Here is a 12699-nt window from a genome sequence, read left to right as displayed (position 1 = left end):
TTCCGTGGCTTCCTATGAGCTCTACATCAAGTACAAAAACTTTAGTACAGCTGTATGCTGTAACACAGCTCTCTGTGATTTGGCACCTTCTCGTCTCTGTAGTCTCATCTCCCGTCAGGATGTGTCTGAATTTCTGCTCTCATATTCTGAACAGTGGATCCACGGAAAGCCAGACTCTCTCTCCCCTTTTGCCTTTGAACCTTCTGCTCCTCTACTGAAACACTCGCTTTGCCTTCCCTGCAGCTCTTCACCTGGGTGGCTCCTCCTCCCTCAAGAATCATCTCAGATTCATGTTCCCTCATGACTGTGCTTTTGTCCGTGTTGTTCCAGGTGGTTGAAATATCTGCCTTTTTCCCACATTCACCTAGATGCTCCTACAAATGCATTCAGATCTTACATAGCCCCCTCTGAGAGTGTTTCCTGACCCGCTAAGGGCATTCATAGAATGCTGTGGTTGTCTTTGTTGAGGCTTTTACTCCCATCACCATAATCCTCTAATTGTTGTTTGTCTCTCATGCTACACTGAGTTCCTTGAGAGCAAGACCCATCTTGCTCAACTTGGTGACCCCTAAAGCTGGCAGTGTCTGGCTCATGGTAGGTGAATGAGTGTTCAATAAGTAATTCATTCTAAACCATGCCTAGTTTTTCATGGTAAAAACTGAAACATCTTGAAAACATGAGATGAAAAACTAAGCATAGGCTTTTTATGACACCCCTCCCCCACTTCCAGCTGCCACCAGAAGATATAATTAACTGAAAGATGAAATTAAGACCTATAAATAGAGTTACAGTCTTTGAGACAAAAGAATCTTTTGGAAGGAAGTGAAAAGGAACACCTTTCAGAATATGGAAAATTAGTTATATTTTTCCAAGTTATAAATATCTGACATTTGATGCATAAACTATAGTCTCTTGTACCTGTTTCCTTCCCTTCAAAATATCAACTCCCACTACCCTGTTGGCTGGTTTGGTGCTCTCTAGCCTTCTGGACTTCAGAGTCTGCATGCAATTATTAGGACTCATATTCTATCCTGTAAGTATTTTGTACTTATAAGGATACATTAAATATGATATTTGGATTAAAACAATAATATTGTATTAGACATTCTTAGACAACGGAGAATTCAAAAACAACTGCTACTACACTCCCCCAGTGATATAAATTAATATTTTAAAAGGTTACAAAACTCTTCATATATTCTAAATGCCATGCTGAAAGGCCCACATAGCTTTTTTCTTTTAAGTTGGCAGGAAAGTAAGAATGATGGTATTGATTTTAACAGGTTTGGCATCAACTCTAGATTTACTATTGTTCATATGGAATTTTCTTCACTTAGTAGCCAGATGGTGACAAAAAAAATCCACTAAATTTCAAAATTAGTTTATTTTTTTAGCCAACATGGTTATAGCATGCAGAATATATTATGTCAAAAACCTATTTTTAAGCTTACTTTATATTATTCAAAGAAAGAAATATATATTGATGCATTGTGGAAACTTCTTTATCAAATACCTGTACATAACATTATAAACTTGGTTTTGTAAAGCTGCTCAGAGGTTGTATGAAGTTCTTTATGGTAACATTAAACCATAGTCCTTGACCCATGGATTCTTATAGTTAGAAGGAACCTTAGAAGACATATTTTCCAATTAGAGTACTTCTTTTCCAATTCAGGTAGATCTTTTACAGAATCCTTGGCAGATGATCATCCAGCCTATTTTGTTGGTTTTTGTTTCTTTTCTTTTTTAGAATTTTGTGGTTTTTGCATTGAGTTGACATTTGCCTCCTTGTAATGTTATCCATTAGTCCTAATTGTATACTTTGGAATAAAACAGAGATCAGCTGCTCCTGATCCTGTTTGGATCAGGGAATACTCCCCTCATTGGAGAATGCTCCCCTCATTGATTTATTTAGTCCTATCATTCTAAATCCAAAGTATACATTTGATCCATCCACTTACTTCCATTTTTACTGCCACTAGATGGTAGTCCAAGCCACCATCATCTTTGACCTAGACTACTGTAATAGCCTTCTAAACAATCTCTGTGTTTCAATTCTCATCTCTCTACAATCTCCTTTCTATACCAGTGGTCTCCAAATTGTGGTCCATACACCCTTGAGCAACACAGGATGATTCATTAGGATGCAAGAAGAAATACAGCAATTCTATTTATATTTATTTTTATCTCATTTTTTTAATTTTTATTTTGTGTACATTTTATAATGTTTATAAATTAGTACAATAGTGCATGTGTGTAATTTATAAACAAATAAATGTACATATATTGGGGGAACATGCTTAAATATTGAAAACTCTATTCCAGATATGTTCTGATTAGCACAGAATAGGATTATTGCTTCTCAGAATTTGCACACTGCCTTTATAATAATGTAAGATCTTATTAGCATTTTAGCTCTCATTTTCTCTTTTGTTTTTTATTAAATTCGTAATCTGATATATCCAACTTCCCAGAGCCATTTACACAGTCTTAAATACCTAACATGTAAACAATTGATTTTTTTAATTAACATGTAAAGCCTTCCATTTATCCCAAGTAGGTTTTCTTACACATTTTTAAAATTTTTTGAAACAATCTCATACTTATAGAAAAAATTCAAGTACAACACAAATAACATTTTTTCCCAAACCATTTGAGAGTTGATTGCCAACCTGATGCCCCATCACCTCCAATACTTTAGTGTATATTTCCTACAAACAAGGATATTCTCCTACATTAGCCACAAAACAACTGTCAAAATCAGGAAATTAACATCGTTATTCCCATGTAATCCTCAGATTCCATTTAAATTTTGCCAGTTCTCCAAGTATGTCCTTTACCGTCACCATTCCAGTTCAGAATCACGTGTTGCCCTTTACTTGTCATGCCTCTTTAGTCTCTTTCAAGCTTGAAGAATCTCTCATTCCTTCTTTAATTTACGTAACCTTGACACTTTTGAAGATTCCAGGCCAGTTATTTTCTAGAATGCCTCTCAATTTGGGTTTGCCTGATGTTTACTCAGGATTAGATTCAGATCATGCATGGCAGCCTGGAATACCACAGAAACAACGCTGCGTTCTTCTCATTGCATCCTATCTGGTGGCACACGATATTGACTTGTCTCAATTACGGATGATGTTAACTTTGATCGTTTGATTAATATAGTGTTTATCAGGTGCCTCTACTGTACAGTACTCTTTCCCCTATATAATTAATAAGTATTTTGTGGGGAGGTACTTTGAGACTATGTCAATATCCCATTCCATACCAAACTTTTACTTACATATCTATTTATGTTAGTATGGATTCGAGGTGTCCTATCTCATTCAGTGAGTATAATTTGTTACTCTCACTCTTTATTTTGATGCTCACATGGCCCCAGATTTGGCCAGTGAGAGCCCCTTTATTCAGGCTTCTGCATCTTTTTGACATATTCCCTTCAATCTTTGAGCCCTTCCTTAACTTTCCATCTATATTTCATCATCTTTGTTTCAACAACATTTCAGGTCACTTAGATTACTTTGAATCTTGATTATGACCCTTATAACTTAACTATTCCTCCTAAATAGTAAGCATTTCTTCTATTTGTTTATTCACATCATGGATAATAATGATCAAGGAACTGAGGCCAAAGAAAGGGCTCTGCCGTGCTGCTCCAGAAATTACCTTCCGGATCAGAGGTCCTCAACCAATTAATCAGGATTTTGTAGTATATTTTGAAGAATTATCTGATTGGTCTTCAAGCTAGATGCTGCCACCAAGTCAAACTCACTGTCAAACCAAAGACTCTACGAAGCTCTTCCCTAGACTCCAACCATCTCCTTCTTGAAATAAAAGAATTTGTCAGCATTTGGTGCTGTTCTCCATGACTGACAGTGCTGTCTCCATCCCCACTTGATCCCAAGGTTGAGAGAACTCATACCTTCAAGTTTCCCCCATCGCTAGTAGGATCTTTACTTTACACTTAGTAATATCAAAGCTTTGGGGAGAGGAAGGGAAAACAAAACAAAACAAAAACTTAGTTTCTGGCACACTTTATACACTCAGTAATATTTCTTGACTGAGCAAATGAATAACTGAAGATTAATGCAAATGAATTAACCCAAATTTTAAATGGGTCTAGCTGTTCGATTAGCTGTCACTGTACTACGGAAAAGTCTCCAAAGCCAAAAATCTGGATTCTAGCGTGGAACCTCAAGACTTACAGCTGTAAAACTTGGGAAAGCTACTAAATTACTCTGAGTTTCAGTGTCTTTTGTTGTTGTCGTTGTTGCTGTTGTTAGGTGGAACTAATAAATGGAATACCCTTGCCTGCTCCACAGAATTTTGGAAGCCAGAGAAGATCATGTAAATGAAATTTTTCTATATGCTATTAACTGATATTAAAGTGTAAGATTATTAATCTTATCATGAATCTATCGTGTTATCTTACAGTTGATTTTCCATTATTTTATAAGAAAAGAATCATGGGCAGATTTTTCAAATGCCCATCATTTTCCCAAGTTATTTACCTAATATTGATCCTTTTTAAAAAACAGAATGAAGCTAACTTCATTTTCTTGGCAGAACTTGGCAGAATTTTTCTTTTTGACTCTATCTAATTTGTTCTTTTTGAAATGCTCACAAATCTTCTACTTAAAAAATTATCCTCAAATTTTTCTGGGATCAGCATAAGCCTCAGCATTTGGTTTACAAATCCTTCCTATCTTTAATTAGAAAGTTAGAGCAGATTCACTTCTCAGGACTGATGGCATCTTTGCTCTGCTTCTTGATTTTTTGAGAAGTACTGATATTAACTCTTAAAGAGAACAGAGAGAGCATCAGGTTTAGCCCTTTTTGTTCAGGAATCAATTTCACAGCCTGGTGGGACAGGTTGGGGGAGTTGGGGACATTTCTATGTCTCTATCCTCCCATGTATAAAATGGACATAAAGAATCCTATGTCTCAGTGCTGTAATGAGGACTGAATGCAATAATGCACATGAAAGAAGGCCTATAAATTATAAAACTTTATATAAATGCTAGTAACATATGGTTCAGAACCCTGGGATGATAATAGTACAAGCTATCATTTGTTGAATGTACTCTCTTTACCAGACTCTGTGCTCTCTTTTGATGCTACAGCAACACAATATGTATTATTATCCCTATTTTACAGATGAGGAAACTGAGGATCAGAGAGGTTAAGTACTGCCCTAAGTCACACAGCTAATAAGCAGTGGAGAAAATTCCAACCCAGGTCTGTCTGACCCCAAAACCTATTCGCTTAACCCATGCTCCAAATTCTACTCCAAGCTCCCTCCTGTTTGGCCCAAGAAGCTTGAGCTCATTTAATCAGAAGCTGCCCTGAAAATCTCTCTTCTGTATGAGCTGCTGCCAAACCTTTATGTTGTTGGTTCTAAATTTTCCAATATGAAAACCATTCTACTCTCTGGACAAGACAGAAACCACAGAGTAGATTAATAGCTCTGAACTCTCTTACCTATCTGCTCACACTACACCATCTTCTGAAAGCAGCAGAGCTCTCCTTTTGTACTCTTTTGTGTGCACGTTTCCTATATTTCACACTTTTCAAAAGCCTCAGTTCCTTTGCCTTTAGCTCTAGAGGAGAAAATGCCCAATTTAATTAGAAAGACTTGATTTGGTTAGTCATTCAGTGAATTGAATAGGTACTCCAACCAAGTACATTTTCTGCATAAGATAATTATTTAGTTAATACAGCATGCCCATGAATCCTTCTCTAAATTCTTATCCATATAGATTTCTTTTTCAAAAATTTCCTCAATGTTTACATGGATACATGTTACCAATTTCTCATGTACTTGTACAAAATTAGTGGTTTTGGATCCTAAACTGGATCAAAAATTATCAAGGGCAGTAACAACATCTGAATTTGGCGCTAAATCATGCTTATGAAATGCTTATTTCTTTGGGAGTTTATTACACTTTAAATTACCACGACTGTGATCATTGTGAACCTTTGACAGCTAAATGATCAGCAGAGTAGACAGGGCCCATATGAATGCTGCTTTGCATTAGTGACCTGATGTACCTAAAAACCAGCAACTTGTTGCTGCGATTGACACTTGAAAAGAACTCACAGTTGCATTATACTATCATTTGAACATTTAAAAATAAATTGAACTATTCACCCAAGGCACCTATAACACATTGGCCTGTCAGGTTAAATCAACTTGAAAAATTGTTGTTTTTGATCTCAATATTACTCTTTGTAATTTCATTCCAAGAGTATTTTCACATTTACCCTAACACTCTGCAACTTTCATTTTCTCAGATTTCTATATTTTCTATTGAAAAATCTTTTTGAACTTATAAAATGACTATAGAATCAATTGCTTTTAAACTGTCATGAACTAATAGGCACATCTTGACCCAACTGAAAATTCATGTACTTATGTGATAATCACCATTCTCTGGAAAAAAGCCTTTGGGAAAAGAACAATGCTAGAAATTAACATTTACTCAATTTTAATGTATAGAAAGGGTTACCATGTTTTCTTAGACTATATTGTAAGTGAATATAAGTTTTTTAAAAAGGAGACACTGTGGGAAACATATGAAAGGATTCATTTCCTACTATTTTGGGGAAAATGTAATCCTTCCTTAGCAGCAGCTAAAACATTTACTCTAAAATGGTTTTTCAACCATAATGTATTGTTAGTCAGAAACATTCTCTTTCTCTTTACAGAGATCTAACAGGTTGGGGACTAATTTTAAAATATTTTTGACAATCAAACAGATTTTTGTATAATTTTTGCATGTATTTTTAGTACTTCAGAATTAGCTTGACATAAATGATCTCAGGAAATGATTTAAGAGCTAATGTGAGCTCCCCCGACTAAAAACAATACTAATAATGACACTCTCAAATTTATATCCTTTTTCTTATGTCAGTTTTCTATGTCACATAATTAATTAAAAGATTAACGTTTATTCAAATTAATTCTGTTACAGGAACTTTAAAAACACTTTGAGATAAAAGGTGAAATCTTAGTTTCAAAAGTACTGATTTAGAGTCAAATGTATTTCAAATGTTAAGCATGAAGTTAATCAGGGTAAGACTTGAGTCAATAGTAGAAATGCTGAATTGGTTCTATTTTATTTGGGGTAAAGTTTCTCTTCGTAGAAACGTTATTTAAGAATCATTGTTTTATGTGGAATTTCTCTTTTATCCTGCACTGACAACGTCTTTACTCTTTCATCAAGGTATCAGATACACACCGGACTTCAGCATTCTATCATAAGACCTACCCAACCCAACTGCTTACCTCTGGACAATGAGACCCTACCTCAGAAGCTGAAGGAGGTTGGATATTCAACCCATATGGTTGGAAAATGGCACTTGGGTTTTTATAGAAAAGAATGCATGCCCACCAAGAGAGGATTTGATACCTTTTTTGGTTCCCTCTTGGGAAGTGGTGATTACTATACCCACTACAAATGTGACAGTCCTGGGATGTGTGGCTATGATTTGTATGAAAATGAAAACGCTGCCTGGGACTACGACAATGGCATATACTCCACACAGATGTACACTCAGAGAGTGCAGCAAATTTTAGCTTCCCATGACCCCAGAAAGCCTATATTTTTGTATATTGCCTACCAAGCTGTTCACTCACCACTGCAAGCCCCTAGCAGGTATTTTGAACACTACAGATCCATCATCAACATAAACAGGCGGAGGTATGCTGCCATGCTTTCCTGCTTAGATGAAGCAATCAACAATGTGACCCTGGCTCTAAAGACATATGGTTTCTATAACAACAGCATTATCATATACTCTTCAGATAATGGCGGCCAACCCACAGCAGGAGGAAGTAACTGGCCTCTCAGAGGCAGCAAAGGAACGTATTGGGAAGGGGGGATCCGGGCTGTTGGCTTTGTGCACAGCCCACTTCTGAAAAACAAGGGAACGGTGTGCAAAGAGCTTGTGCACATCACTGACTGGTACCCCACTCTGATTTCACTGGCTGAGGGACAGATTGATGAGGACATTCAACTGGATGGCTATGACATCTGGGAGACCATAAGTGAAGGCCTTCGTTCACCCCGGGTGGATATTTTGCACAACATTGACCCCATTTATACCAAGGCAAAAAATGGCTCGTTGGCCGCAGGCTATGGGATCTGGAACACCGCGATCCAGTCAGCCATCAGGGTGCAGCACTGGAAACTGCTCACGGGAAACCCTGGGTACAGCGACTGGGTTCCCCCGCAGTCTTTCAGCAACCTGGGGCCGAACCGGTGGCACAACGAACGGATCACCTTGTCCACTGGCAAAAGTATCTGGCTTTTCAACATCACAGCGGACCCGTATGAGAGAGTGGACCTCTCTACCCGGTACCCTGGAATCGTGAAGAAGCTCCTCCGGAGGCTCTCACAGTTCAACAAAACCGCGGTGCCTGTCAGGTACCCCCCCAAAGACCCCAGAAGCAATCCTCGGTTCAATGGAGGAGTCTGGGGACCCTGGTATAAAGAGGAAAACAAGAAAAAGAAGCCGGGCAAAAAGAAGACTGAGAAAAAGCAGAAGAAAAGTAAGACAAAGAAGAAAAAGCAGAAAGCAGGCTCCTTTCCAAGTTGCTCTTCAGGTGTTGCTCGAGGATAAGTGCAAATTTTTGACTGGGTAAACTTAAATCCACTCTTTCTCCTGTTTTCTAGGCAAACCAGCAAAGTTGGCTCAATAGCATCACTGCCATAAGCATCAGACTTTTCATGTTGGGCCACCCCAGAGACTTCTCCACCTGGTCGCCATGTGAAACAACTGGTCTGCTTGGTGCCAAAGGTGCTACTCTTGCGAGCCACGCTTAGAGGAGAACGGAGATGTTTATTTCTCCTGCTCCTTTATAAAAGGTGGTCGCTAATGAGGCACTGTTGTGCCTCAGTCAATTGACCAAACACTGTGCTTTAAATCATTACAGGAGACAATTTCCTGCAATCGATGAACATGCTAATTTGATGGAAGCTACAGGGTAGCATGATTAAAAACTACCTTTGATAAAGTATGGTCAAAGTTTGCCTCACCTCAAAGGACTTGAAAACTATATTTTCTTAGTGGATTTTTGTGTCTCTATCATATGACACTTGGGTTTTTAAATTAATTCTATTTCATGTATCATTTCCTTTCCTGTGAAAATAAGCTGTTCTTCTCACAGGCGAACAGCTTGCACCTCATTTTATCATGCACGAGAGAATGGCAGATAAGAATGTTCGAGCACACTGCCAAAAACGTGAATGTAACTATTTTCTAAACACTTTACTAGAAAGACATTTCAGCATGAAATACATAATTTATTTTTACAGAGAAAAATATTAATTATTTTGTTTTCATAAAAAGTTATGCAAATGATTTTTAATTATTTTATTTTTATTTTCTACATACCATCAGAATTTTATTTCATATCTTCAAGATTACCAAGCACTGTAATACTATAAATTACTGTAATATTGTGTGAATTCATAGACTATAAAAACAAAATTATTCAGAGAAAAGGATAATCATTATTGTTCAACCATTATTTTGAATGTAATAAGATGAATATATTCCTTACAAATTACGTGGAAATTCAGTGTTTGTACAGAGTTGAGAGACAACTTTATTGTTTCTATCATAAACACTTTATTTATGTATCTTAATTATTAAAATGACTTATTTTATGGCACTAGCAAATTTAGTGTGGCTTTTCTGATCTGAATTCTAGATAAAATTATATTATTCATTTTAACAAACAAAAATCTTCACAAATAGGCAGCTGAAGGTATGATTTGCTAACGACCATAGTAATATAATATGGAGTTTACAAATAAGAGATATTTCCACTTTGCTATTGTGTGGAAGATGTTCTCTTGTTAATAAATAACAATTCTCATGACCCTACTCTTTTACCAAGTGGACACGGTGGGGATACAGAGAGAGGAAGATATGGGTCCCGCCTGGAGCAGTTAAAAATGCAGTCTGGAAGTCACACACGCAAACATCATGAGGAGGATTAAAGGAGGGAGCTCTGTAATCGGGGGTGTCGTGGATCATCAATGAGGACAGACTGATGTGGATCCTGTCACCCTGGCATATTCTTTAAAGTGCCCTCTCCGAACTCAGAGGCCTCTAAGCTCATAGTCTACACTTGAAAAATCACCCAGACCGGGAGCTGTGGTGCGTGAAGTTACACCTGTGATAACAAAATGTGCGTAGTGGTACGGCAGCATTCTGTTAGACGTCTGTATCAGAATCCAAAGGACTGCCTCTCACGGTTTATAGAAATCTATAAAAAAACCTACAGACCATTAATGAAATTACTAAAATGGACAAAATGATGAAAGCTTTTCATATTTCACTTCTAGGCTACATACTTCCATTCACTATATAGGATAAAGCACTACTTCTTGAGTTTGTGTTTTCTTGACCATATATTTAAATGTCTTAAAAATCAAAGGCATATTATCAGTGTTGTTTTTCCTTTCTTGGTGGCACATAAAATAAAGATGTAGCTTACAATAGATGGTATCTTATAATGCAAAAAATAGAGCTACCATTACATTAAAAAAGAGTTCTGTGGAAAAATAAGTGCAGGAAATAGTGAGTTAAACAAAGTTAAAGGGGCCACTTTAATGCAGACTTTCTTAGAATTTTTAAAATCCTAGTTTGCCTTGTAAATCTCTAACAGAAGGTTTTGGTTTTTTTTTTCCGGTGAGGAAGACTGGCCCTGAGCTAACATCTGTGCCCATCTTTCTCTATTTTGTATGTGGGTCACCACCACAGCATGGCTTGATGAGCGGTGTGTAGGTCCATGCCCAGGATCCGAACCTTCGAACCCTGGGCCACCGAAGCAGAATGAGCAAACTTAATGACTACACCACTGGGCCAGCCCCCAGAAGGAAATTTTTATACAGTACGTTCTCATTTATTTCACCATAAAACCCTTCTTTATAGTGCATTACACAGGACTAGGGTTCTGTGGAACAGACTTTGAAAATTGCTGGTCTAGACACAGAGTCTTCTAGAAGTCTAGCAAAACGAAACAAAAAAAAAAGCAAAGAGGCAAATTAGGATCATGAAAATTAACGCACATTTGAGTCCAGTAGGTCTTATGTAATACGATGTAATTTTAAGTTCTCTACAAATGACCATAACTTTGTCAATGAAAATAAGTTAGCCCACGGTCTTCTACCTGAAAATGGCTTCACGGATGTTGTTCACTGTTGACAAAGAACACCTGCCACATCCACATGGCACTGGGTGGGCTGTGATTTCGGCGAAGTCTGCGTCTTGCCCTTAAGAACTAAAATCTGATTCAGTAGCCATGTATAAATAATGCACAAAAATGTTTCCAAAATGCTGTCAGCAAATCACTAGGTTTGTCAAGATGTCCAGGAAGGAAAATACCGTGCACTTGACCTTTATGCTCTCATCATTAAAACTACGTGAATATTGGGCATCTATTCTCAGGTGTCATTCTCCTGAACTGGGATTGTCAGGTTGCATTTCTAGAGTTGTCTATGGTTCTTCTGAGTGTAAAATGCACCTCTTCAAAACCGCTGATCCTTTTATTAGGATAACAAAGGAAACTCCTGGACTGAAAAATAAGTATCCCACTCGCTGTGTCAGAAAATAATTTGTGGATATGACTATGTGTCTTGGATGAGAAAGGATATAAAACATTTTATTCTAATAAAAAACAAACCAACAAAACTTTGTGGTGCCTTTCGATTGGTAAAAACAGCCACCCAGCTGTGTCAGGCCTGTCTAAAGAACTTGTTTCATCTGTACTTATACACTTTTTGTTGCTTCTTTAAAAATTAGGTGAATGTTACAGTTTTCTTGACCAGGCCCCTTTAAAGAATATTAAGAATAGAGGAGAAACTGTGCCATTGATAGTTGAATAAATATACAGTTAATACATTTTAACATTTGATATTCCCAGGTATGTTAATTTGTCATCAGGATTAGCTTCTTAAGCATTTTATTCATAGGAGTCTTGAACACACAAATTGTGAACTTGTCAGTAGCAATCAGAATGTGTGTTGTTGGCAGGAATAAGCTGACTTGCCAAAAGTAGCAAACAAAATTCCTGTGTCATAAGCTAATAACTACATTGTTTCCTCTTAGGGAAAATTACGTGTTAAAATTCATTCATTCATTCAACAAACATTTGTTAAATCCTACTGTCAGGCCATGTTCTAAGTGCTTGGGATACATCAATGAACAAAATGGATAAAAATTCTTACCCTTGTGCAGGTTGTGTTCTAGGCCGAGGTAGGTAGACAATAAATAGTCAACGTAACTAATAAGGACATTATTATATACTATATAAAGTAGTGGGAAGAAGAAAGAGTAGATCAGGGTAAGGGGAAGATTCATTCAACACCAAGTGTATCCATCTACTCATTCAACATTTATTAAGTGCCACATGTAATGACACATGCTGGGTATGGGGACAAGTAACATGGGACAGAGTTCTGCCTTCAGGTCATGTACATTCCCCTGGGAGAAACAGCCATAAATCAATCACCAAACACCCTCCTCTCCTCCGTCTTTTTTCTCCACATCACTTACCACTCTTGAACATATTTCATATTTCATTTTTTTATTCTGTCTTTATTTACTTACTTTCTTTGTATTTACTTACTTTCTTTATGCTTTATTCTGTCTCCTCCCACTAGAGAATAAGCTTCTTCAGGCAAG

The 12699-nt window shown here is 37.1% G+C and overlaps 1 protein-coding gene across 2 annotated transcripts in view; it reads left to right on the top strand.

The window, feature by feature from the left end:
• ARSJ (arylsulfatase family member J) overlaps positions 1-8693 on the top strand; it is a 69324-nt gene extending 60631 nt beyond the window's left edge. The window contains exons 1-3 of one of the 2 annotated variants that reach the window (XM_058549761.1): positions 5158-5198; positions 6536-6544; positions 7227-8693. In XM_058549761.1, coding sequence (XP_058405744.1) covers positions 5158-5198; positions 6536-6544; positions 7227-8625 — 1449 coding nt within the window. In that variant the 3' untranslated portion in view covers positions 8626-8693. Of the gene's footprint in view, positions 1-5157; positions 5199-6535; positions 6545-7226 lie in introns of those variants that run through there. The other variant, XM_058549759.1, reaches the window with a different exon arrangement.
• Positions 8694-12699: the final 4006 nt, after the last annotated feature.

This window comes from Diceros bicornis, chromosome 11, assembly GCF_020826845.1.
Source record: "Diceros bicornis minor isolate mBicDic1 chromosome 11, mDicBic1.mat.cur, whole genome shotgun sequence".
NCBI classification, from domain to species: Eukaryota; Metazoa; Chordata; class Mammalia; order Perissodactyla; family Rhinocerotidae; genus Diceros; species Diceros bicornis.
The sequence above is the reverse complement of the archived record's forward strand: the minus strand, read 5'-3'. Positions and strand labels throughout refer to the sequence as shown.